We start from the raw sequence: 22,749 nt of genomic DNA, 5'->3' as shown, positions 1-22,749 counted from the left end.
AGGGGATGAGATTTTGTTGGTTTGTCCAGAGTGATGCCCCGATAAATCCCAGAATGAATACAAAAGTATTTGCCAAGTCCCCTTCAGGGAGTGGTGAGAAAGGGGGAAAATTCAACTCCCCCAAGCTGAATTTTTTATATTCTCACAAGCAGTGGGGATAACCAAAGCAATAGGCTTAGCCTCCAATCTTGGGTTTTGTTCATATGAAACTTAACCCCACAAAGGATAGGTCAAGTCTACTTAAAATTAGGCCTAAGAGTCACCCCCAAGAGAACCTCTTTTGTTGCTCAGATGTGGCTTCTCTTTCCAGCCAACACAACAAGCAAACTCACCCCACCCCACCCCCCGTCTACATAGGACATGACTCCCAGGGGTGTGGACTTTCCTGGCAATGGTGGACAGAAATCCTAGAATGAGCTGCAACTCAGCATCAACAGATTGAGAGAACCTTCTCGACCAAAACAGGGAAGAGTGATATGAGACAAAATAAAGTGTCAATGGCTGAGAGATTCCAAACAGAGTCGAGAGGTTATCCTGGAGGTTATTCTTATGCATTAAATAGATATCACCTTGTTATTCAAGAGGTGATGGAGAGGCTGGAGGGAACTGCCTGAAAATGTAGAGCTGTGTTCCAGTAGCCATGTTTCTTGATGATGATTGTATAATGATATAGCTTTCACAATGTGACTGTGTGATTGTGAAAACTTTGTGTCTGATGCTCCTTTTATCTATCTTGTCAACAGACGAGTAGAACATATGGAATAAAAATAAATAATAGGGGGAACAAATATTAAAATAAATTTAGTTTGAAATGTTAGTGATCAATGAAAGGGAGGGGTAAGGGGTATGGTATGCATAATTTTTTTTTCTGTTTTTGTTTTATTTCTTTTTCTGAATTAGATGCAAATGTTCCCTAGAAATGATCATGATGTGAATATGCAACTATGTGATGATATTGTGAATTACTGATTATATATGTAGAATGGAATGATCAAAATAGGAATGTTTGTGTTTGGTGTTTTTGGTATTTAAAAAAATAAAAGAAAAAAATAAGAAAAAAACAAATAAATAAATAAATAATAAGGGGAACAAATGTTAAAATAAATTTAGGTTGAAATGCTAGTGATCAATGAATGGGAGGGGTGGCGGGTATGGTATGTATGAATTTTTTCTGTTGTCTTTTTATTTCTTTTTCTGGATTAATGCAAATGTTCAAAGAAATGATCATTATGATGAATATGCAACTATGTGATGATATTGTGAATTACTGATTATACATGTAGAACGGAATGATCCTAAGTTAAGAATGTTTGCATTTGTTGTTCAATTTTTTTAATTTTTTTAATTAATAAAAGAAGGGAAAAAATGTATTGAAATGGGTATCTGGGTGGGCGTATGTAAGAGTTCTCTCTATGGGTTCTGTATTATTTTTGCAACTTTCTTGTAAAATTATTTCAATATTAAAAGGGTTTTTAAAAACTTTTTTCTTTTTGCTATAAAGGACAGATGGGACTATCTGGCAAACTGAATAAGGTCTCTAGATGAGATCATTGTGTGGATGTTAATTTCCTGACTTTGATGATGGTACTGTGATTCTGTGGGTGAGCGCTTTGTTATTAGGAAACACACATTGAACTATTTTGGGTTAAAGCAGTATGATGTCTGCAACTTATTCTCAAAGGATGCATAAAAATATACACATATAAATGAATAATAATGTTACATGTAGTCAATTCTCTGCTGCTCATTTCTTTTTCTTTTTTTTTTTTTACATGGGCAGGCACCGGGAATCAAACCCGGGTCCTCTGGCATGGCAGGCAAGCATCCTTGCCTGCTGAGCCACCATGGCCCTTTTTTTTTTCTGCTGCTTATTTCAACATATCTAAATATAGATCTCTTCCATCACTGTCAGCCACAGACAGCCGATCTGTAGCTGTCATTGGCTGTCCATGTGCATAAAAACATGGGAAGCAGCAACAGTGGCAAGGAAGAAAATCCTGGAAACCAAAATCTTTTTTTTTTGCATGGGCAGGCACCAGGAATCGAACCCAGGTCTCCAGCATAGCAGGCAAGAACTCTACCACTGAGCCACTGTGGCCTGCCCAAAAACAGACCCTCTTTTAACAAATGTCACATCACTAACGCCCTTGATGGACAAAGAATGTCATCTCAAGTAGCAACAGCTCTAAGCAAAAAGTGAATCAATGTCTACTTAGATATAACCCTAGAGAACTAACAGCTATCATAACCAAACTCAAATTGGCAGCTGCATTCAAGATTGCATATAAAAAGTCACACCTTTAATACACACCATGTAGGAAATTTGATGCCATTCACATTAACGATAAAAACTTTAAACTATCTGGGAATAAACCTACCTGAAATTAGTAGGATTCATATGAGGCAATTTTAAATGAGGAAGCACCAATTATTCCCACTTTAATCCTTAAAGTTAATCTAAAATCATAATAAAAACATCTTCAAACTATCAGTAATATCTTAAGGTATGTATAAGAATGTGAAAGAAAAGCAAAACATTATAGAGATATTGCTCAAAAAAGAAATCACAACAGAAATTAGAAAACACTTAGAATGAATGAAAATGAGAACATAACATATCGAAACCTAGGGGATGCAGCCAATGTAGTGCTTAGAGTGAAATTTATGGCTGTAAATGCTTATATTAAAAGAGAAGTCTCAAATCAATAACCTAATCTCTTACCTTGAAAGAGTACCAGAAGGGGAGCAAACTAAACTCAAAGGAAGCAGATGGAAGGAAATAATAAAGAATAGAGTAGAAATAAATGAAATAGAAAATATAAAAACAATAGAAAAAATCAACAAAACCCAAAATCAATTCTTTGAAAAGATCAGTAAAAATGACAAAACTTTAGTTAGAATGCCCAAGAAAAGACTCATGTTACTAAAATCCTTACCAACCTTAAAGAAATAAAAAAGGTTTATAAGGGAATACTATGAACAACTTGTATGCCAACAAATTAGATAGCCTAAGTGAAATGGAACAATTCTTAGAAAGACACTACCAAAATTGACTAAAGAATACATCAAATGATGAATATACAACTATGTGATGATATTGTGAATTACTGATTATATAAGTAGAACGGAATGATCATATGTTAAGGATGTTTGTGTTTGTTGTTATTTTTTATTTTAAAATAAATAAATAAATAAAAGAATACATCAAAATTTTGAAGAGACTAGTAAATAAGGAGATTGGTTATTTTAAAGCTTCCCACAAAGAAAAGTCCAGGACTGGATGGCTTCATTGGTGAATTCCAACAAACATTCAAAGAAGAATTAGTACCACTCCTTCACACTCTTCCAAAATATAGAGGAGGAGGGAACACTTCCAGTTCATTCCACAAGGCCAGTACTAACCCGATAACAAAACCAGACAAAAACGTCACAAGAAAGGAAACTACAGACCAATATCCCTTATGAATAGAAATGAAAAAAAATTTTTGCAAATTGAATACATCACCATATAAAAAGGATTATACACCATGACCAGATGATGTTTATCTTAGGAATGCAAGGTTGGTTCAACATACAAAGCTCCATCAAGGTAATACACCATTTTGATAAGGGACAAAAACTACATGATCTTAATAGAGACAGAGAAAGCATTTGAGAAAATCTAACACCCTATCATGATTAAAACACTCAGCACACTAGGAATAAAAGGAAACTTTCTCAATGTGATAAAGGGCATTTATGAAAAACCCACAGCCAATATCATGCTTAATGATGAAAGACTGAAAGCTTCCCCAAGATTGGGAACAAGACAAGGACATTCACTCCCACCCCTTCTATTTAGCCTTTTACTGGACGTTCTAGCCCATACCAAGTCCTGGCCTAATGATGGCCACCAGAGCACTGCTGCAACCACTGGGGACAAGACCCACAGCGCCATAAACACTCCATCCCTGGATACCAAATCTTGAGACAGAAAAGAACTCAGCCGTAAGGCAGGACAAAACCCATGTTTTGCATTACCCTAAATCCTTTCCAAAGCACCCTGGACCCCCCTTTCCCTCCTTAGAACCCTCGTACCTTATCACAGACTATGAGTTTCTGCCTTGTCTTGCCTCTACCACCTTTTCAATCTAACTCTCTTCTGTGTTCAGTTGTCTCCTTTCTTTTAGTAATAGACCTCCCAAGTTTCACATGGAGATGACTGCCAACTAAAGACCACACTTTTTAGCCTCCTTGCAGCTATCAGTGGCTGTGACAGAAGGTTTGAGCCCGTGGGATGTGGACAGAAGTGGTGTTTGCAAGGTCTGGGTCATCTCCTGTGGCAGAGAATATTCAGTGTTCATCAAATCTTGTTCCCTCTTCTTCTTGGGCACACAATAGAGTATGTTTCTCAGCTTTTCTCACACTTTTGTCTAGCCATGGGGTTGAATTCTGGCCAGTAAGATGTGGTCAAAATAACATAAGCTGTGTTCAGGACAAGTTACCCACATGATCCTCTATTTTTTCTCTCCCCTTAAATTCTGGCTGGACAGAGAATACAAAAAAGAATTCTGACTGGCTAGATGACAGCAGCAGCATAAATAAAAGGAACCTGCATTCCTGAAGGCCATCTATCAAAAAGGAACTGCCGCATTAGACACCACGTGACTGAAATACATAAACTTTAATGGTGTTAAGCCAATGAGATTTGGGAGCTTCTTTGTTCCAGCAGCTAGCATTACTTACTCTAACTAATGCATCTTCTGAATGGCATAGAACATGCCCTTGTCCTGGCTGACTGGGAAGTGGCAACAACTGTAGCAGCTACTTGGGCATTGTCTTAGTTTGCCAGTGTAACAAGTTACATAAACTGACTGGCTTAAACAAAAGGAATTTATTTTCTCGCGGTTTTTTGGAGGCCAGAAACCCAACATAAAGGTATCGGCAAGATTTGTGTAGTGGTTTGGAGCTATGTACCCCAGAAAAACATGTTCTTAAGTATAATCCATTCTTGTGGGTGTGAACCCATTTTAAGTAGGACCTTTTGATGAGGTTATTTCAGTTAAGGTGTGACCCACCTCAATCAGGATGGGTCATAATCCCATTACTTGCGTCCTTTATAAGCAGAATGTAATTCAGACAAGGAGAGAGAAAGCCTTGGGAAGCAAGAAGCTGAAATTCAACACAACACGTAAAAGAATAGAGCAGTCAGGAAAGGCATCATGTGCCCTGCCAGGTGACAGGAGCCAAAGACCAGGGAACACCAGCAGCCAGCCCCAGAACGCTAGTCTCCTGGAAGAAAGCATCACCTTGATGTGTCCTTGACTTGGATGTAGCTTGAAACTCCTTGTTCTAGTTTGCTGGCTGTCAGAATGCAATATACCAGAAATGGAATGACTTCCAAAAAGGGGAAATTGATTGAGTTGCAAATTTTCAGTTCTAAGGCCGAGAAAATGTCCCAATTAAAGCAAGTCTATAAAAATTAAGGCACCAACAAGAGGTTACCTTCACTCGAGAAAGGCCGATGAGGTTCATGGTTTTCCTCTCAACGGGAAAGGCACGTGGCAAACACAGCAACGTCTGCTAGCTTTCTCTCCAGGCTTCTTGCTTCATGACGCTCTCCCAGGGGAGTATTCCTTCTTCATCTCCAAAGGCCTCTGGTTGCATGGGCTCTGGTTCTCGTCATTCTCAAAAGGGGCTCCACCAAAATGCTTTCTCTTTTAAAGGATTCCAGTAAACTAATCAAGGCCAACGTGGAATGGGTGGAGTCACATCTCCCTCTATTCAAAAGTTAATACCCAGATGGTGGCTCAGTGACAGAGTTCTCACCTGCCATGCCAGAGACCCGGGTTTGATTCCCAGTGCCTGCCTGTGCGAAAAAAAAAAAAAGTTAATACCCACAATTGGGTGAGTCACATGTCCTTAGGAACAATCAAAAAGCTCCCAGCCAGCAAGATTGAATGAGGATTAAAGAACACGGCTTTCCTGGGGTCCACCACCCAGATTAAGTCGGCACACTCCCCTTGCCTCAAAACCATGAGCCATTAAATTCCCATTATTGAAGCCAACCCATTCCAAGGTATTTGCTTCGGCAGCCAAGGAAACTAAAACAGTTTGTTTTCTCCCAGAGTCCATAGTTCTCTGGCATCTACCATCACACGGCAATCCCTCTCTCCTCGTATCTGAGTCTCTGGTTTCCAGTGACTTCTGGCTTCCGCTGCCTGATTGCATCTAAATTTCCTTTGCTTATGAAGACTCCAGGTATATGGATTAAGGCCTCATCTAAATGGAATCTTTGAAGATCCTACTCATGAATGAGTCCACATCTTAACTAATAATAACATCTTCAAAGGTCCTATTTACAAATGAGTTCACGACCCACAAGACCAAGGGTTAGGCCTTGGACGTGTCTTTAAGGACAACGTAATTCCATCCCCAGTAGATACAGAGACGGGACCTTCATGTGGAAGACGGCAGGAACAACCTACCATTCCAAGGTGACCTCATTTAACCAATGCAGGGACCGCATCAGCTACAGGAGATGACTGCTGGAGGAGGGAGGTGAGGTTTGAGGAAACTGCTTTGGAGAGAGACTTTGGAGAAAGAATAGAAACATGTAAAGGAGGGGATGAATAATGCTTTCCCATATGTTGGACAACTTAACTCTCCTCCTCTTTTTTTTTTTTTTTTTTTTTTTTTTGTGTGTGTGTGTGTGTGTGTGTGTGTGTGTGTGTGTGCATGGGCAAGCTCCGGGAATCGAACCTGGGTCTCTGGCATGGCATGTGAGAATTCTGCCACTGAGCCACCATTGCACCGCACTCTCCTTCTCTTTTATTCTAGGAATTTTCCAAGAAAATTCTACCTCTTTTCCCACGGCAGACCTTCTCACATAACCTTCTCTCTTGCTAGCCCAATCCCAATTTTGTCCAGGTGCCAGGTAACAACGTGATTAGGGAAGGTGGGCCTTGACCCAGACGGTGAACCCTAATTGGTCTAAACCTTGCTCCTTTTTGCTAGTGATTGATTTAAGAGTGATCATGTGACCCAACAAGGGTCAATGAAATGTGAAGGGGCTTTTGGAAAAAGCTTATACACCCCCTCACCCCGATAAAAAGAGACAGAAGAGCCTTCCTCCTTTCTATCTTAACTCTGGAAACTGTTCTTGGAACTGATGTCTGAAACTGTGGCAGCCACCTTGCAATAAAATAATGAACCTGAAGACAGAAAATATTGAGGATGTCACAGCAGGAGGGGAAAAGGTCCTTGGTTACATGATTGAGCCACTGAACTGGTTCTGGGCTGTCTCTGCCTTCAGTCCAGTCTACTCATGAGAAAAAATTTTAAAAAGACCAATTGAAGGACATTTCACAAAATACCTGTCCAGCATTCCTCAAAACTGTCATGTAAGACACTTTTTTTTTTAAGGAAACTTAATATGAGGTAAAAATTATGGATAAGTGAGCAATTGTGATGACTTAAAGATGTGTGTAGCAATCACTAAAAAATAATGCAAAAAGATAGTTTTTTTAAAAAAATACAATAATCAAGAGCAATGAGCATACTCAGAGTCCAGACCTCGGTTTCTAGCATCGTTCTCTATAAAAAGGACCCCAGGTTCCTTAGAGAAATTATTGATTCCAGGGCTGGGGCAGGGAATATACGAGATAATCCTTGCAACTGTAATGGACCATTTTGTAATTCCGGAGTCTAAGGAAGTGCTAAAGCACATACATGATAAGGGTATGTCAAAGGGACACAGGAGCCAACTGAAAAGAACTCCCAAAGGTCAATGCTAGAACAATCTGAGCTACAAAATAACATGATATTGGATTATAACCCAGAGTATAAAATAAATATCCATGAGTCCATACAGATATAAATAAAATCATTGAAAAAATAAACAAGTGGGGGAGATAGATCTCCCATGCAGAAGAACTCTAAATTATGTATGTAGATACTCCATCCTCAAGGAAATGGTGCACAATCCCCCACTCTGGAAGCATGGGCTGCGCAGAGTGACTTCCTTCCAACAAAAATAACTTTATAGTGGAAAAATCTGACAAACACTGCATCTTCCAGGTGACGATCAAGGTTAATAATCTAAGGAAGTGCTAAAACTCTCGATAAAACATGAGAATGGCATTTCACCTCTGCAATTTTCTTTCCCCAAGCCCATACGTCCAGTCTACTCATGAGAAAAAATAAAAATAAGACCAATTGAAGGACATTCCACAAAATACCTGTCCAGCATTCCTCAAAACTGTCAAAGTCATCAAAGCATCAAAGAAAAATCTAAGAAATCATCCCAGTCCAGAGGATACTAAGGAGACACGGCAACTAAATGCCATGTACTTTTCCTTGATGGGATCCTGGAACAGAAAAAGGACTTAGATAAAAATTAAGGAAACCTGAATAAAGTATGAGTGTTAGCTAATAATAACATATCAATATTGGTTCATTAGTTGTGACGAATGTACCAAACTCATGTAATGTGTTAATAATAGAGAAAATTAGGTGTGGAGTATATGGGAATTCTCTGTACTATCTTTGCAAGTTTTCTGTAACTCTAACCCTGATCTAAAGTAACAAGTTTGTTTAAAAAAAAAAAAAAACAGAGAGAAGACAGAATGAAATACTAAAAAACACAAAATTAACCTAAAAGAAGACAAGTAAAGAGGAACAAAGAGCAGATTGATCGAAGAGAAAATAACAGAAAGATGGCAGACTTCAATCAAACCATACAATTTACCACATGAACTACAAATGGGCTGAACATTCAAGTTAAAATACAGAGATTTTCTGAGTAGATTTAAAAAAGGCAAGACCTGAAATCCGCTGGGCCCCACGCCCTCCCCTCCCAACCCTTCCCCGGCTGCACCCGCGGGACTAGCCGAAACCCTGCTTTTCCTGGGCGCCGGGGGACCTGGTCCCCACCCTGAGGCTCAAACCAGCAAGGTAGAGGAGAGGCCCAGGGCCGGATGCCACCACGAGCGCCCACCGACCAGGAAGTTTCCGCCCCGCCTGGCTCTGGTCTCGAGGGCAGGCAGGGGCTCAGTGGCCTAGAGTCCAAAGGCCCTTCACACGAGTGAATCATAAAGCTAAGCCCCAGCCCATCCTGGCCAGCCTCCTCCCCGCCCCCCAAAGAAAAAACACCCTCATTACAGGGTCAGAGCACCTCCCTGCTCCCCCAGCCTTAAATTTCTTCCACTTGAAAAAAAAAAAAAATCAATACCCAACTATATGCTGTCCACAAGAAATATATTTTAAATATAATGATAGAGTTAGGCTAAAAGTAAAATAATAATAGAAGTATACGCCATGCAAATAATGTTTAAGAAACCTGGAGTGGCCATATTAACATCAGACCCAGCAGACTTCAGAACAAAGAAAGTTACCAAAAACAAAGAGGAGGGGATAGGAGGGTAGTTCAGTGGTAGAATTCTCCCCGGCCATAAGGAAAACCGGGGTTCGATTCCCCACCCATGAACTTCCAAAAAAAATCAACAAATGGTGCTGCAATGAGACAGTCACATGGAAAAGCAATGAAATGTGACCCTCACCATACAGCATACAAAAGAAAAAAAATAGGTCACTTTGTAACTATAAAAGGTTTAGGATTAATTCATCACGAAGATACAACAATCATAAATGTGTATGCACTCAATACCAGAGTTTCAACATACATGAAGCAAAAGTTCACTGGTCAAAGAGAAAAACAGATATATCCACAATTATACTTAGATATGTTAACACTACTCTCTTAGTAACTGGTAGAACAAGTAGACAAAAAAAGCAGTAAGGATATAGAACTGACAATGAGACTTAATTGACATTGTTAGAATACTCCTTTCCAAGTGTACACACAAATTAACCAAGATATACCATATACTGGAGCATAAAATAAGTCAATACATTTTAAAGGATTGAAATCATGCAATGTATGTTCTCTGATCACAATGGAATTAAATTAGAAATCATTAGCAAGACATAGGAAAAGCCCAAATATTTGAAATTTAAGCACACTTGTAAATAACTTAGGAGTTAAAGAGGAAAATCACAAGAGAAATTAGAAAATATTTTGAGCTCAATAAAATTCAAAATGTAACATACCAAAATTTATGGAATGCAGCTAAAACAGGACTTAGACAGAAATGTATAGCTTGAAATGCTTATACTAGACAAAAATCTAGCATGGATTGGAAATAGAGTGTAGTGTTTAGAGCATGGAACCTGAAACCAACCTGAGTTCCAACCCTGCTTCTATCATTTCCTAACTAGCAACCTTGGGCAAGTAACTTAATGTCTCTGTGCTTCTGTGTCTTCTTCTTTAGAATGGAGATGATAATAGGACCTACCTCATAAGGTTAATACAAGAATTAAATTTATTCATATCTCTAGACCAGTACTGACAACAGAAATATCATGCAAGTCATGTGTGTAATATTAAATTTTCTAGAAGTGAAAAAGAAATCATTGAAAGTAATTTTAATAATATATTTTATTTCACCCAATAATATCCAAAAATATCATATTTTCAAAATGCAGCATTAGCCCCATTTCAAGTGCTCAATGGCAACATGTGCTGGTGGCTACCACACTGAACAGCACAGCTCTAAGGTACTAGAACCATTTCTGGTTGTAAACTATAAACACTTTGTGTGTTTGTTAAATAAATATTGAGAAAGATAAAAATTATTTCTGCAAATCACGGAAATAAAAGACCAAAGACTCTGAACACATCCCTTGTGCAGGTACATGTTGAGAGTTCTATTAAGACAGTATTTTTCACACTGTGAGTTGCAATCCATCAAAGGGTAGTGGAATCAATTTAGCAGGTCACAACCAGCATCTTTACTGAAATTGTGAAAGAATAGATAAGAAAATATCACAGTGCATTACACATGGTAAAGGTAAGTTCTGTTGCTGAAACTTTTGTTTCTGTGTATATGTGCGTGTGTATAACATATATGTAAAATGTTTTTACTGTGAAACTCGGTCAAAAATATCCAAAAGCCACTCATCAAGGATGTATTTACAAGTAGAATGGCTAAGATTTCATAAATGTTTGTGTTTGGTTTTCCCATAGGGCTTGTCAAATGGTTCTCTGTGACTGGGATCATAATGTATGTTCACCAGATTCCGCTTCCTCTTCCTTCTTCCGGGAACATGGTTCATGTAATCAAAATTCTGGCAAGATGTGGTGCAAATGGCCTCAAGAGTATGGGAACTGGGGAACTGAACAGGACTCTCTCTCCCCATCTCCTCCTTGCTTCTCCCCCATGTCACTTTTCTATTCCCCTCCTCTAGACAGTCTCTTCCACAAGGTGGGAAGGAGGGGATGGGAAACCGCCACACAACTCCGCCACTCAAGAGGAAAAGGCTTCTCTTCCGGTTCTAGATTTAAAAACTCAGGAAAGGACTCTGATTGGCTCAGCCTACATTCTGTTCTGGGTCGGACATATGATTGGCCAGCTTGACTGACTAGCTCATCCCTCAGCCAATCACTGTGGTCGTGGTGAGGAATGTAAGAGAATGGCAGCTCCTATTCCAAACAGAAAACAGGGGTGTTATCTGAGCTCCAGTTAACAAATAGGTTCATCTAACCTTTCCATCAACCTTTTTTTCCCTGAAGCCAGAGGTGAGAGAGTCCGTCTCCAGGAGATGACACGAGAACGGTTAGGGAATATGTTCTCTCCAATCCAGCCAAGCACAGATCCCGGCATACAGCGGATGTCCAATTCCTGCTTACTGAATGAATGACTGAAATAATGTTCTCTTCCCAGAAGTTGTCCTGGGACGCTCTCACTTTCACAGACCCTGAACAGATCAGGAGTGGATCTTAGATACGGGTCCTGCAAACCCAGAAAGTGCATTTTAGGGCGCAGAGACCGGTAACGGGGACGAAATCTGGAGGGTATGGGCGGAAGCTTGGAGACCCCGCCGCCTGGAGGGACCATAGTTAGGGGCGGGGCTCCCAACCCGAGCATTTTAGACCGAACCATCTTTCATCTCTCAAAGGGGAGAGCCAAGCGAGTCCTTCTGCGTTTTTCGACAACCCTTTTAACACTCTCCGGTCATGAAGGCAATGTATTTGCTTCCCTAATAGCTACTTTGCCTAGCTACGCCTCAGAGCTGCATGCATTCACACATTACAGCCTTCCCCACCACCACCACGCAGTGGCTCGCCCCAGTTTGACGCATTGCAGGGAAGGCCGGACGAATCGGCACCGCGCTCTCATTTCCGCCATGGCTCACGTCCAATAGTGGCGCCGCTCACATAGGGACGCGTCACGCGCCGCTGAGCGGTGCCCCTCCGCCGGAGAGCCAAGTAAAGTCGGCACAGGGGGGCGGGGCGCGGGGCGACAGAAAGTAGTTCCGAGGCGGGAGCGCGCGTGCGCGCGTGCGCGCGGCCGGCAGTAAATCCGGCCCTGCGCGGGGTCCGTCAGTGGGCAGCGGGGCGCGGAGGGATCCGAGGGAGCCGCAGTGCGGCGGCGCGCGGGCCAGGCGGGGCGGGGCCGGGCCAGGTGGGGCGCGCGCGGCGGCCGTTGAGGGACCGTTGGGGCGGGCGGTGGCGGCGGCGGCGGTGGCGCGCGCTGCGGGCAGTGAGTGTGGAGGCGCGGACGCGCGGTGGAGCTCGAGCTGCTGCAGCTGCTGCCGCCGCCGGAGGAGCCTTGATCCCCGCGCACCGGATACCCCGGCCTCGCCATGGTGAGTGAGGCTGAGGGGCCGCCGGCGTTGGGGACTCTGAGGCGGGCCCGGCAGGGCAGGACCCCCGCGAGCGCGACTGAGCCCCAGTGTGGGGTGTTCGGGCCGCGACCCGAATCCCTGGACCCCCCACCCCCACGGAAAGGGGCGTTTGAGCCCTGAATGGACTTTCTGCACCCCTCGGGGGGCCATTTGAACCCAGAGCGGGACGTCTGGATCCGAACGGGCACTTTGGGGCCTCCAAAAGCGGATTTTAGCAGAAAATGGGAGAGTTTAGATCCCCATATGGGCATCTTAGCCCTCTAAAGGGGCATTTAAGCCCAAGATGACCATCTGGACCGTCACAGGAGGACGTTTGGTCTCTACAGTGGGATATTTGGGCCCCGGGTGTGGGGGTAGGGTGGAGAGATGAGAAATATTATCTCTGGAAGAGGTTATTTGGGCTCTCAGTAAGGTTTTGGGTCCCGAGAGGATGTAGGAAAGGGGGAGCGGAGGGACGCCGGGCTGCTGGGGCACTCCCCACCAGGTGTCCGTGGGTGGCTGGGCCTGGGTGGAGTAGGGTGGCCACCAGGCCCCTGGGGGCCAAGGACAGAGTCAGGGATGGGGGAGGGGGTCACTTCTCCAGATTCAGTCCTTGGAGAGTCTGGGAAGACCAGCATTGCAGAGGAGGAGGGTGAGGTGCAGCTTAGAGGAGAAGGAGGCTGGGGTGGATAGCAGGGAGGTTAGAAGATGCTCTTGAAGCCTGCGGAACTGGGAGGGAGCCGGTGGTGGAGGTGGTTAAAAAGGGATGGCCAAGCTGATGCTCTCTAGTAGTAAGAGATCAGGGGGTCCTGTGGTTAATTTGGGGGGTAGTTAGGAAAGGTCCTGAGATGACTAGTGCGTTAAGGCTATTGAACTAGGAAGGGAGGTGTTTTGTCGTGTTTTGTTTTGTTTTGGGGGGGGGAGGACTGCTGCTTGGGTGGTGGGAGATGAGGTTGAAAGGGTGCTGGGGAGCAATAGAAAAGAAAGAGAAAGGAATGAATGGCAGCAAAGATGGGCCCAGGTTTGGAGGTAGGAGTCTCCAGAGAAAGGCTGGGACAAAGACTGTTGGGTCTGGATGGGGAGTGGGCTGCCTAGGTGGTGAGTGTGACTCCACCCTTTGCCGGCACCCCTTCCTCTCCCCCCTCCCCCCCCCCCAAGAATGGGTTAGGGCTGAAGGCACCAGAACAGGGGGAGTGGGTGGGCGGAGTTGTCCCGGCCCCTGTTGCGCACTGAAGCCGCATGAAACGAAGGTGGAGGATCAAAGTTTGGGGTGCATCAAACCAACCAGCTTTTTAAAAACGTAAATCACCTCTTGCTGCCCCTGGCAGGCTAAAAACGCTGTCTCTTCCAAACAAGAGGGCAGATTTTCTCATGCTCTCCATCTCCATGCACCATTCTGCATCTCCTCACTTGTGCCAAATGACAGCGCAGTACAGTGTGGCGTCGGTGACAATCGGACGCCTGTTTCCCCATGCCCACAGGGTGGAGGCTGCAGAGCTCAGCCAAAGAGGACCCCCTGAGGGACTCCTTCATTGGCCTGAGGGCCACTTGTGCCATTCAGGACACTCAGTGCGGGCTTCCGTTAAGTCATGCCTCTCAGGCTTTGAGAGAAAGGAGAAGACATGTTCTTTCCTACTCCCTGCCACCCACGACACCCATAGCTCCCTCAGACTCGGCCGCGGAGCCATGCCCAACCATCTTCCGTGGCGAGGCTGGGGAGGACAGGCAGCCGCTGCTATGGATCAGATCTCACACTTGCTGACACAGACCCGAAGGCTTCTCTTGCCGCTGCCCCATTTCCCCAGCAAAACCTTGCTAAGGAGGCCCTGACGTACTAGCAGGGGCCAAGAGGTCCCCACCTCTGAAATAGGGACCTGAATTTTGACCCTGACCAGTTTTTCTATCCATTGGTAATCAGCAAGATATGGGTGGGATAAGTCACTGTTAACTGGCCTTGGACTTTGGCCTGAGCTCCGTGGCTCCTCTTTGGCCCGTATAAGGGGCCCTGGCCTTGGTTTCTGATCTCATCTAACACTGCTCTCTGGCATTGGCTGGGGCAAGGCAGGGAAATAATACACTCTTCCCTCCCCCACCCCAACAATTTTATCCTTCTCTAACCCCTTGCTGGATCCTGATATGAGGGTTAAGGAGGCAGGAGACTAGCTGGGTTATTTTGGAGACTGTTTTTGGTGAAAGCTTAAATTTTTCAGTCTGAAAAGGGGAAAAGCCCTAAGAGGGGGATCCCCATTGATGATTGCTCACCAAATAATCAGTTTTCTGGGCAGTAGCCATACTTTGAGATCTGGAGCCCTGGAGCTGGGGCTGTTCCTTTACTAAGCAGACGAGAAGGTCTCCTAAATGGGGAGAAAAGTGGCAGATCCGACAGGCAGAGCCACGCCTATTTGCAGCAACCCTGTAACAGAACGTGGCAGCGTCTCATCTGCATCTCACAGCTCCTCTCTGGAAAATGGCAGACACCAGCCTTCAGAGCCTTCCTTGGGCATTCTGCAACCTGTCAAAGCCTCCTGGCCCCAACCCCCAGCACTCTGTAGTGCTGCCCGAAGGTGGGAGAGAACCAGGCTGCCTTGGCGTGGTGCAGACTGCTGGGGTAGGTGGAGGTCCCCGATGGGACTAGCTCTTTCCAGTCTAGGCCAGGGGTAGAAATGAGAAGCAGATGGAATGACAGCACTCCTCTTGGCTCTGTTCTTCATCTGCCCCCTCCCCTGGCACAGCCCCAGCCTTAGTAACCAGAAGCCCAGCCTCTCTTCTCACTTTCCCCAAGCAGCTTCCTCTGGTATCAGGACCTGGGGATCAGCCCAGACTTCTGTGCCTCTGGGAGCCAGGGCAGTGGATGAGCAAGGGGTTCATGAGTCTGAGACTGCCAGGATGGCATTTAGGAGCCAACAAGCAGGGTCTTTTGAAGACAGTGCAGAGGGGTCTTCATTTGATCTCTTAACCTTCCCTTTAGACTATGCACTTTCCAGAAAGTGCATATGTGGTGTTTTTTTCCTCTACTTCCTTCTTCCCCTCCCTCGGCCGTCTCCCTTCTGTCACTGTAAATGGTTTCCCCTCCCATTCTGCCTATTTAGGAATTGGCCTCAAGTTCCACTTCCCTTGAGGGGTGAAGGGGAGACATTTTAAACCAGCAGCTCTTAATATTTGGGAAGAAAGTGAGGAGGGGTTTGTTTGCTAGCCTACTATGGAAGCTCTATCTGGAATGATGCAAATAGAAAAGTTTGCATCAGTTTCTGAGGTTCTGACTCAAGACTGAGTGTGCTGTAGACTTTGGAACTTCTCTCCCCTAATTGTGAAAGAAAGTAGAGGAAGGGAAATAGTAGCCTGGATTCAAACAGTGGTCTAAAGAGGATAATATCATCTTGATAGCATTCACAAAAAACAAGGGAAATCTTTCTTCTAACTGCCTAAAGCTAAATGTTGGGTCTTAACCCTCCATCTAGCATCTTCCCCATAAAGATCACTGTATCTTGCAGATTCCCAGCACAGTGAAGGAAAAGCTATTCTCTGCCTAGCCTTTACCCTACCCCCAAACCTAGCATGCAGCAAAGGCTACCTGCCACAGACCAGCCATGGCCCCAGAGTGGCCAGAACTGGGAAGGGTTAAAAACTGCAGCACTGCTGAGGAAGCCAACTTCAGTTCTGTATCCTTTGGCTCTGGCTGCTGACTGCTGCAGTCCCCTCCCCAACATTTGTCCCCCTTGCCCAAAAGAAACAACAGAATGGTGTCCTGCTCTACCCTCTGTGCAAGGGGTGGAGAGGCTGGGTTGAGTGACTACCTTTGGCCCGACTGAGATATCCTTCAATGCTCAGAGCAACTCAGAGCTACCGGTTGGAAGAATTTTTTCCCAGTGTGGTTCCACCCTAATCTGGACCTAGCAATTCCAAATAGGTAGCACAGAAACGGGCAAAATCAGTCCCAGACATCCTCTCTCTGCCCTGCCCAGGGACTGGCCTGTTTCGATTTGGAAACTTCTAGAGCTGCTTGATTAGGCCTCTAGGGCAACTGTGCCCTTCACTCAGCCCCAGAGCTCCCAGCAGCAGCCGTTAGTATCAACACCCGACCTGTGCCCTGCACCACCCCTCTGGTCAGTGCAGCTGGTTTAGGGCTGGAGCAGGCATGTCTCCACACACTCTGCAACTCCAAAGCCCTGGGGAGAGATTGGAAGTTTTGGGGCTTGGGCTCCAGCCCAGCCTAGGTCCAGCTTCATACATAACCAGGCTTTATCCCTGGCCCTTGCTGTATCTCAGGCCCCATGTTCTGGCATGTACCATCCTTGCTCCCCAGCAATACCATGTGGAGCTGGTCTCACTCAGAGTGGGCCAGCCAGGTGGGGAAGCTGTATCAGTGCTGGCCAAGCGGCCCTGTGCCTAACTTTCTCCTTCCTGCTTTTGCAGGCTGACCAGCTGACCGAGGAACAGATTGCAGGTGAGCTCCCCTACCCCCTTCCCCTGAACCCTGCATCAGGCAGTCCTCTGCATTCCCATCCAATCTCACCCCCAGGAGTGACATCTAAAAGATAAACCTGTGCCTTTTGCTTAGAATGTTGATAGATGTTTATAAGAGCACATCAGCATCCTGTTAAGCCCAGACCCCAGGGTCCTAAGGTGGACCCGCCCGTGGTGGTGAAGGCTTTGTTCCTCCCCTGGCTGTGGGTCACCATGGTCCTTAAGGTCAGTAGCTGCGGGTGAACCAAGCTGTCTGTCCCACCTCCAGCTAGATAGGCTTAGAAGGTGATCTCCCCGCCTCCCATTGGAGCTGCATAGCTCCTGTCCCACTTTAAGGGCCCCCCAGGAGATGTCTCGTCACTCCCACTTCTGCCCTTCCCTATACTTTGCATTTGCCTTTTCATGTGTTTGCACTCCTTTCTCTTAGGGCAGAAATGCTTTTTCCCCCAGCTCTCCACATAGGCAGTCTACCTCATCCTTCAGGTCTCAGCTCAATATTAACCTCTGAAAAGCCTTCCGGGACCCCTGTTTTCAAATGAAAACTTTCCTCCAATATTCAACAGTACTGTTTTCCTTTGTAGCATATTTTATTATGCCTTGTTACTTCTGTCACTAGATGTGAGCTCCTTGAGTTTGGGACTTTGTTCAATGGTCCCTGTTGTATCCTCAGTGCCTACAACATACTAGGTGCCCCACAAATTTTTGTTAGCTAAATAAATGAATAGAGGAATAATCACTTGTCTCCGAGTAAGCAAAAAGAAATCCCTCGATCACCATCAAATTTGTTTTAGTAGGCCTCAAAGCCCCAGAGTGGTCACAGCTGCGGGAATTCTTGTGTGAGTGACTGTGTTTCCATGCCCCCCCCCCCCTTTTCCCGGACATGAGCTCCCTGAGGGCACCACTCTTGATTTCTCTCCATAGCCATTAGCCAGCACAGAGTAGGCAAGAGGAAAAATTCAGAGAATGGGCTCTTCTTTCCCACCAGCTTCCCCCACCTCCACTACCCCCCCTCCCCTTTGCTGTCAGGTTAAATGGGCTACATGAAAAAACACTGCAGGCTGGCTTCTGAGGTGGACAGAAGCAGGAATGGACTTGCCTTCTCTCCTCTCTCTCCCTCTCCCTGCCGGTCCTATCCCACCAAACACATAGTCACTCCTTCAGCTACTGAACTTTGGTCCCAGGTAGCTCTGGGGACCCACAAAGGAAAGCCTGTTGTTTACTGATCGTGAGCTCAGGTATTTACCTGGCCCACTCCATATCCCCTAAGAGCAACAGGGCCTCAGCAGGGGAGGTGTCAGCATCCCCAAAGAAACCCTACCATTTCCCCAGGGCCAGGAGATCAATAGTCACAGCCACCTGGCTATATATGTCATTCCCACCCCACCTCCCACCCTTAGCCCAACTCTACTCTCAGGTAACACAAACACACACAACCATTTTTCACCCTGTTGCCATTAGCAAACTGTCCACCGCCTCACCCCAGCCCACACCCTCTGGGAATAGGCTGCCAGGCATCTGTTCCCTGAGGGCTTGGGGGTAGGAGAGCACCAGGTGCCAAAATGGGCCCAGTGGGAAGACAGGAGCCACGTGCTTCTCTCCCTGCTCCTGATGCGTCCCCAGCTGTGGCCTTCCCACTCAGCACCACTAACTCCTCATCCTCCTGGCTTGACAACCAGCCCCCCTTCTCCCGTCATCCATCCTCCCCCATGCACTGTCCGTCAGCCATGCTGTAATGCCGAACACCCCCACACTTCACCACACACAGCCACTCAGCTCCTCCTCTGGAAGCCGGTAACACCCGAGGGATCTGGGCTGGCAGTACCAGGCAGGGGATTCAGTGCCTGTAGTTCCTCTTCAGGCAGACCAAAGGCATTCCACTTCCCCTCTTCCTTTCCCAGCCAGTTGACCTTGACTGGCACCCTTGAGATGGAGAAGCTTGCTTAGGCACTCTGCATCCACTCTATGACATTGGACCATTTCATCCTTTGAGAGGAAAAGGCCAAAGCCAGAGCCAGAAAGAAATGTAGAATTCTCAGATAACTGCTTCAGCCCATTGCCCTCTTCACTGAGCTAGGATGAACAAATAGGTAACTTTACCCGGCAAAGTAGGTGTCCACATATTGACTGAAAGAAGAAAGGATTCTTCCTGAGGAGAGAGGGGAGAAGGTTGAACTGAAATTGAATCTTGTCTTGGTTTCTTCAGGTGAGACTGACTCCTTTGGCCTTTCTCTAGGGATGGAGTCCGGTCTCCAGAGGTAAGGATTTTGCTATGCTCATATTGACTCTGGTTTGTTCCCCCTTCTTCCCCCAGAGTTCAAGGAGGCCTTCTCCCTCTTTGACAAGGATGGAGATGGCACTATCACCACCAAGGAGTTGGGGACAGTGATGAGATCCCTGGGACAGAACCCTACTGAGGCAGAGCTGCAGGACATGATCAATGAGGTGGATGCAGATGGTGAGCCCCAGGAGTGGATAGGGGGCAGCCCCTCTCCTGGTCACCTCCAGGGGCCATGGATGAGCCCATATCTCCCTTCTCAAGGTTCTGGGGATGTCTCCTGGGCCTGGACCAAGAGAATGTCCCCTCCCTTCCCCCCTTCTAGGGAACGGGACCATTGACTTCCCAGAGTTCTTGACCATGATGGCCAGAAAGATGAAGGATACAGACAGCGAGGAGGAGATCCGAGAGGCGTTCCGCGTCTTTGACAAGGTAAACAGCCCTCTCCCAGGCATCCTCAGTGACTGAGGCTACTCTCCAGGCAGAGAAATAGAACCAGTATGGCCCCAGAAACCCCAGCCACCGAGACACCATATCCAGAAGGCCTGGGTCCTAGTGCTAGCCCCGCAGCCAACTTGCGCTGCTACATTAGGGACCCCCCTTGGGGCTTGAGTTTCCTCACCTGCCACATGAGGGAAGCCAGTGATCCCTGCCCTGCTGCCTCTTTCCCACTGGGGGACATGCTCAGTGGATGCCTCGAGCCCAAAGCCTTTACCCCCACACCCAGGATGGAAATGGCTACATCAGCGCTGCAGAGCTGCGTCATGTAATGACGAACCTGGGTGAGAAGCTGACCGATGAGGAGGTGGATGAGATGATCAGAGAGGCCGACATCGATGGAGACGGCCAGGTCAATTATGAAGGTGAGTCAGTGCCCAGATCCCTCGTGTCAAGGGGGCCGCTTGGGGCTCAGCCCTGCTGGTCCGCCTGACTCCGTTCGTCTGTTTCACTTTACAGAGTTTGTACAGATGATGACTGCAAAGTGAAGGCCCTGGGCAGCTGGTGATGCCCGTTCTCTTGATCTCTCTCTCCTCGCGCGCGCACTCTCTTCAACACTCCCCCTGCGTACCCTGGTTCTAGCAAACACCAATTGATTGACTGAGAATCTGATAAAGTAACAAAAGATTTGTCCCAAGCTGCATGATTGCTCTTTCTCCTTCCTCCTTGAGTCTCCTGCCATGCCCCCTCATCTCTGCCTTTTGCCCTCCCCACTTCCCTTACATCTTCCAAGGCCTGATGCATTCTCAACTCCCCTCCCACCCCATCTCCATTCCCCGTAGGGAGCCTCTGCCCTCCTCCAGCCCGGGTGGCTCTCCTCAGTTTTGGTTTGTTTCCTTTCATTTGTCATCTTATTTTGGGTGCTGGGGTGGCTGCCAGCCCTGTCCCAGAACCTGCCAGGGCAGGGAAGAGGCCCTTACCCAGGCAGGAGAGCATGCCCTTTGCTGTTGCATGCAACCAGCCCTGTGATTCCATGTGCAGGTCCCAGCAGCCTTTTGGGGCAGGGGTGCAAAGAGAGGCATTCCAGAAGGACTTTGGGGGAGTGAGCAGCTAAGGTGGTGACTGGGAGTGGCCCAGGAGAGGGTTGAGGGGCAGGGGGGTTGGGGAAGCAGGCCTTCTGGTCCCACTCGAGGGGGCCGACAAGACAGGAAGGATAGAAAGAAAGAGTGGACGACACTCAGATCCCGCTGGCTGCTATTTTGAAACCATCTCTGTTTGGCTTTCTGAGGGTGGACTTGGGGGAGAGGGGCTGCTCAGTTTGCCAGGCTGCAGATTTGTCCGTGCCCACGTTCCTAAAGCGATCTCAGCTCTCATGTCAATACCTGGTGCTAATGTCCTGTGCCGCTCCCTCCTCATGCCCCCTCGCCCCACCCCGCCCCATGTTGAGGTCCCATCACTGGAATGGATGTGAGGAAGGTCAGTTTGCAGTGTGCTGGTTACCCTTTTTTGTTGTTTTCTTTTCCCCCTCTATGTCCCTTAAAACTTTTTAATTTTGTCAAAAAACATGCCTGGCTAGCTGAAGGTGGGGAAGGGCAGCTGTGCCCCACCATGTTATCGAGAGAACAGGCCTGCAATAAACAGTCTTGTCGCTGGCCGCCCGGAGGGCCACCCGTCGGGGCAGCCTCTGCCTCCTGGTCAGCCGGCCCCTCGCACTTCTCCGTGGCGACTTAGCGTGGCCTCCTCTCATCTGTGCTGCCTCTCATGCCCTCCTCCCCATCCCGGCCCCCTGCCCACCCGCCTGACCCCACACTCCCCCAGCGGAGAGCATGATCCGTGACCTTGCTTCTGACTTTTGCCTCTGGGACAAGTAAGTCAATGCGGGCAGTTCAGTCGTCTGGATTTTTTCCTTTTTTCCTTTTACTGTTCATTTCATCTGGTTGTCCCCCCACCATCCTCTACTGCCCAGGTCAATCGAGTGGCTTTTCCTGGGACCTGCCCAGTTTTGAGAATCTTCTCATCCACCCTCTGGCACCCAGTCTTCAAGGGAGGGGAGGGATGGGCCATAGCAGGAGTCCCAGCCAAGAGCTGAGGTTAAGGGCAGGTCGGCGTGAAGCTGTGGACATTTTTGGAGTGTTTTGGGTTTTTTGTGTTTTTCTTTTTTTTAAACCGGGCAATATTGTGTTCAGTTCAAGCTGTGAAGAAAAATATATATCAATGTTTTCCAATAAAATACAGTGACTACCTGACTTGGCTCTGCCCCTCTTGTCTCAGTTTCTGAACCTGCTCCCTGTAGTTCTTGGACTCCTCTGCCCTCCATGGAGGAGTATTTTCTTTCCTCCATGCTCGCTATAAATGTCTAAAGTCCTGTCGTGGTCCATGCAACAGAGGGCAGTGCCCCTGAATGGTAGTTCTGGTCCCAGCGTGACTGCCAGGCTGCTAGGGGCAGAATGCTGTCCTCCCTGTTTCTGGCTAACCCAGCATCAGAGCGACCAGCCCCTGCCCTGGAGGAGGAAAGGGAGCTGTATCAGTCACAGAAATACTGCCAAATGCGCCCTGAGGCAGCTGTGAGGGGAGGTCTGACATGCTGCAGGGCCCAGTTATCCGGGTATGGAGAGAGATGGGCATCCCCAGGGCAGCAGGCGAGAAACAGCACACTGTGGAACCGAAAGGAATCCAGTGAGACTAGGCCAGGGCAGTGTGTCCACTGCCTCATTGAGGGGTGATTCTCAATGAGGTGCTCTAGGGTGGGGCCTCATGTCCACTCATTCAGTCAGCATCAGCTAGGCAGTCCAAATATACCATATTATTAGAGCTCACAGTCAACTGTAGGGTATGTTTGGAGATTTGAAGCAACCCCAAACAACTGC

The 22,749-nt window shown here is 46.8% G+C and overlaps 1 protein-coding gene across 1 annotated transcript; it reads left to right on the top strand.

The window, feature by feature from the left end:
- Positions 1-12,534: 12,534 nt before the first annotated feature.
- Positions 12,535-22,132, top strand: CALM3 (calmodulin 3). The gene is made up of 6 exons (XM_077131361.1): positions 12,535-12,687; positions 17,119-17,149; positions 19,481-19,624; positions 19,770-19,876; positions 20,172-20,307; positions 20,402-22,132. The coding sequence occupies exons 1-6, from the start codon at positions 12,685-12,687 to the stop codon at positions 20,428-20,430; spliced, it is 450 nt and encodes a 149-aa protein (XP_076987476.1). The 5' UTR covers positions 12,535-12,684; the 3' UTR covers positions 20,431-22,132.
- The last annotated feature ends 617 nt before the right edge of the window (positions 22,133-22,749 follow it).

Source organism: Tamandua tetradactyla, chromosome 16 (assembly GCF_023851605.1).
Source record: "Tamandua tetradactyla isolate mTamTet1 chromosome 16, mTamTet1.pri, whole genome shotgun sequence".
In the NCBI taxonomy this organism is placed as follows: Eukaryota; Metazoa; Chordata; class Mammalia; order Pilosa; family Myrmecophagidae; genus Tamandua; species Tamandua tetradactyla.
The sequence above is the reverse complement of the archived record's forward strand: the minus strand, read 5'-3'. Positions and strand labels throughout refer to the sequence as shown.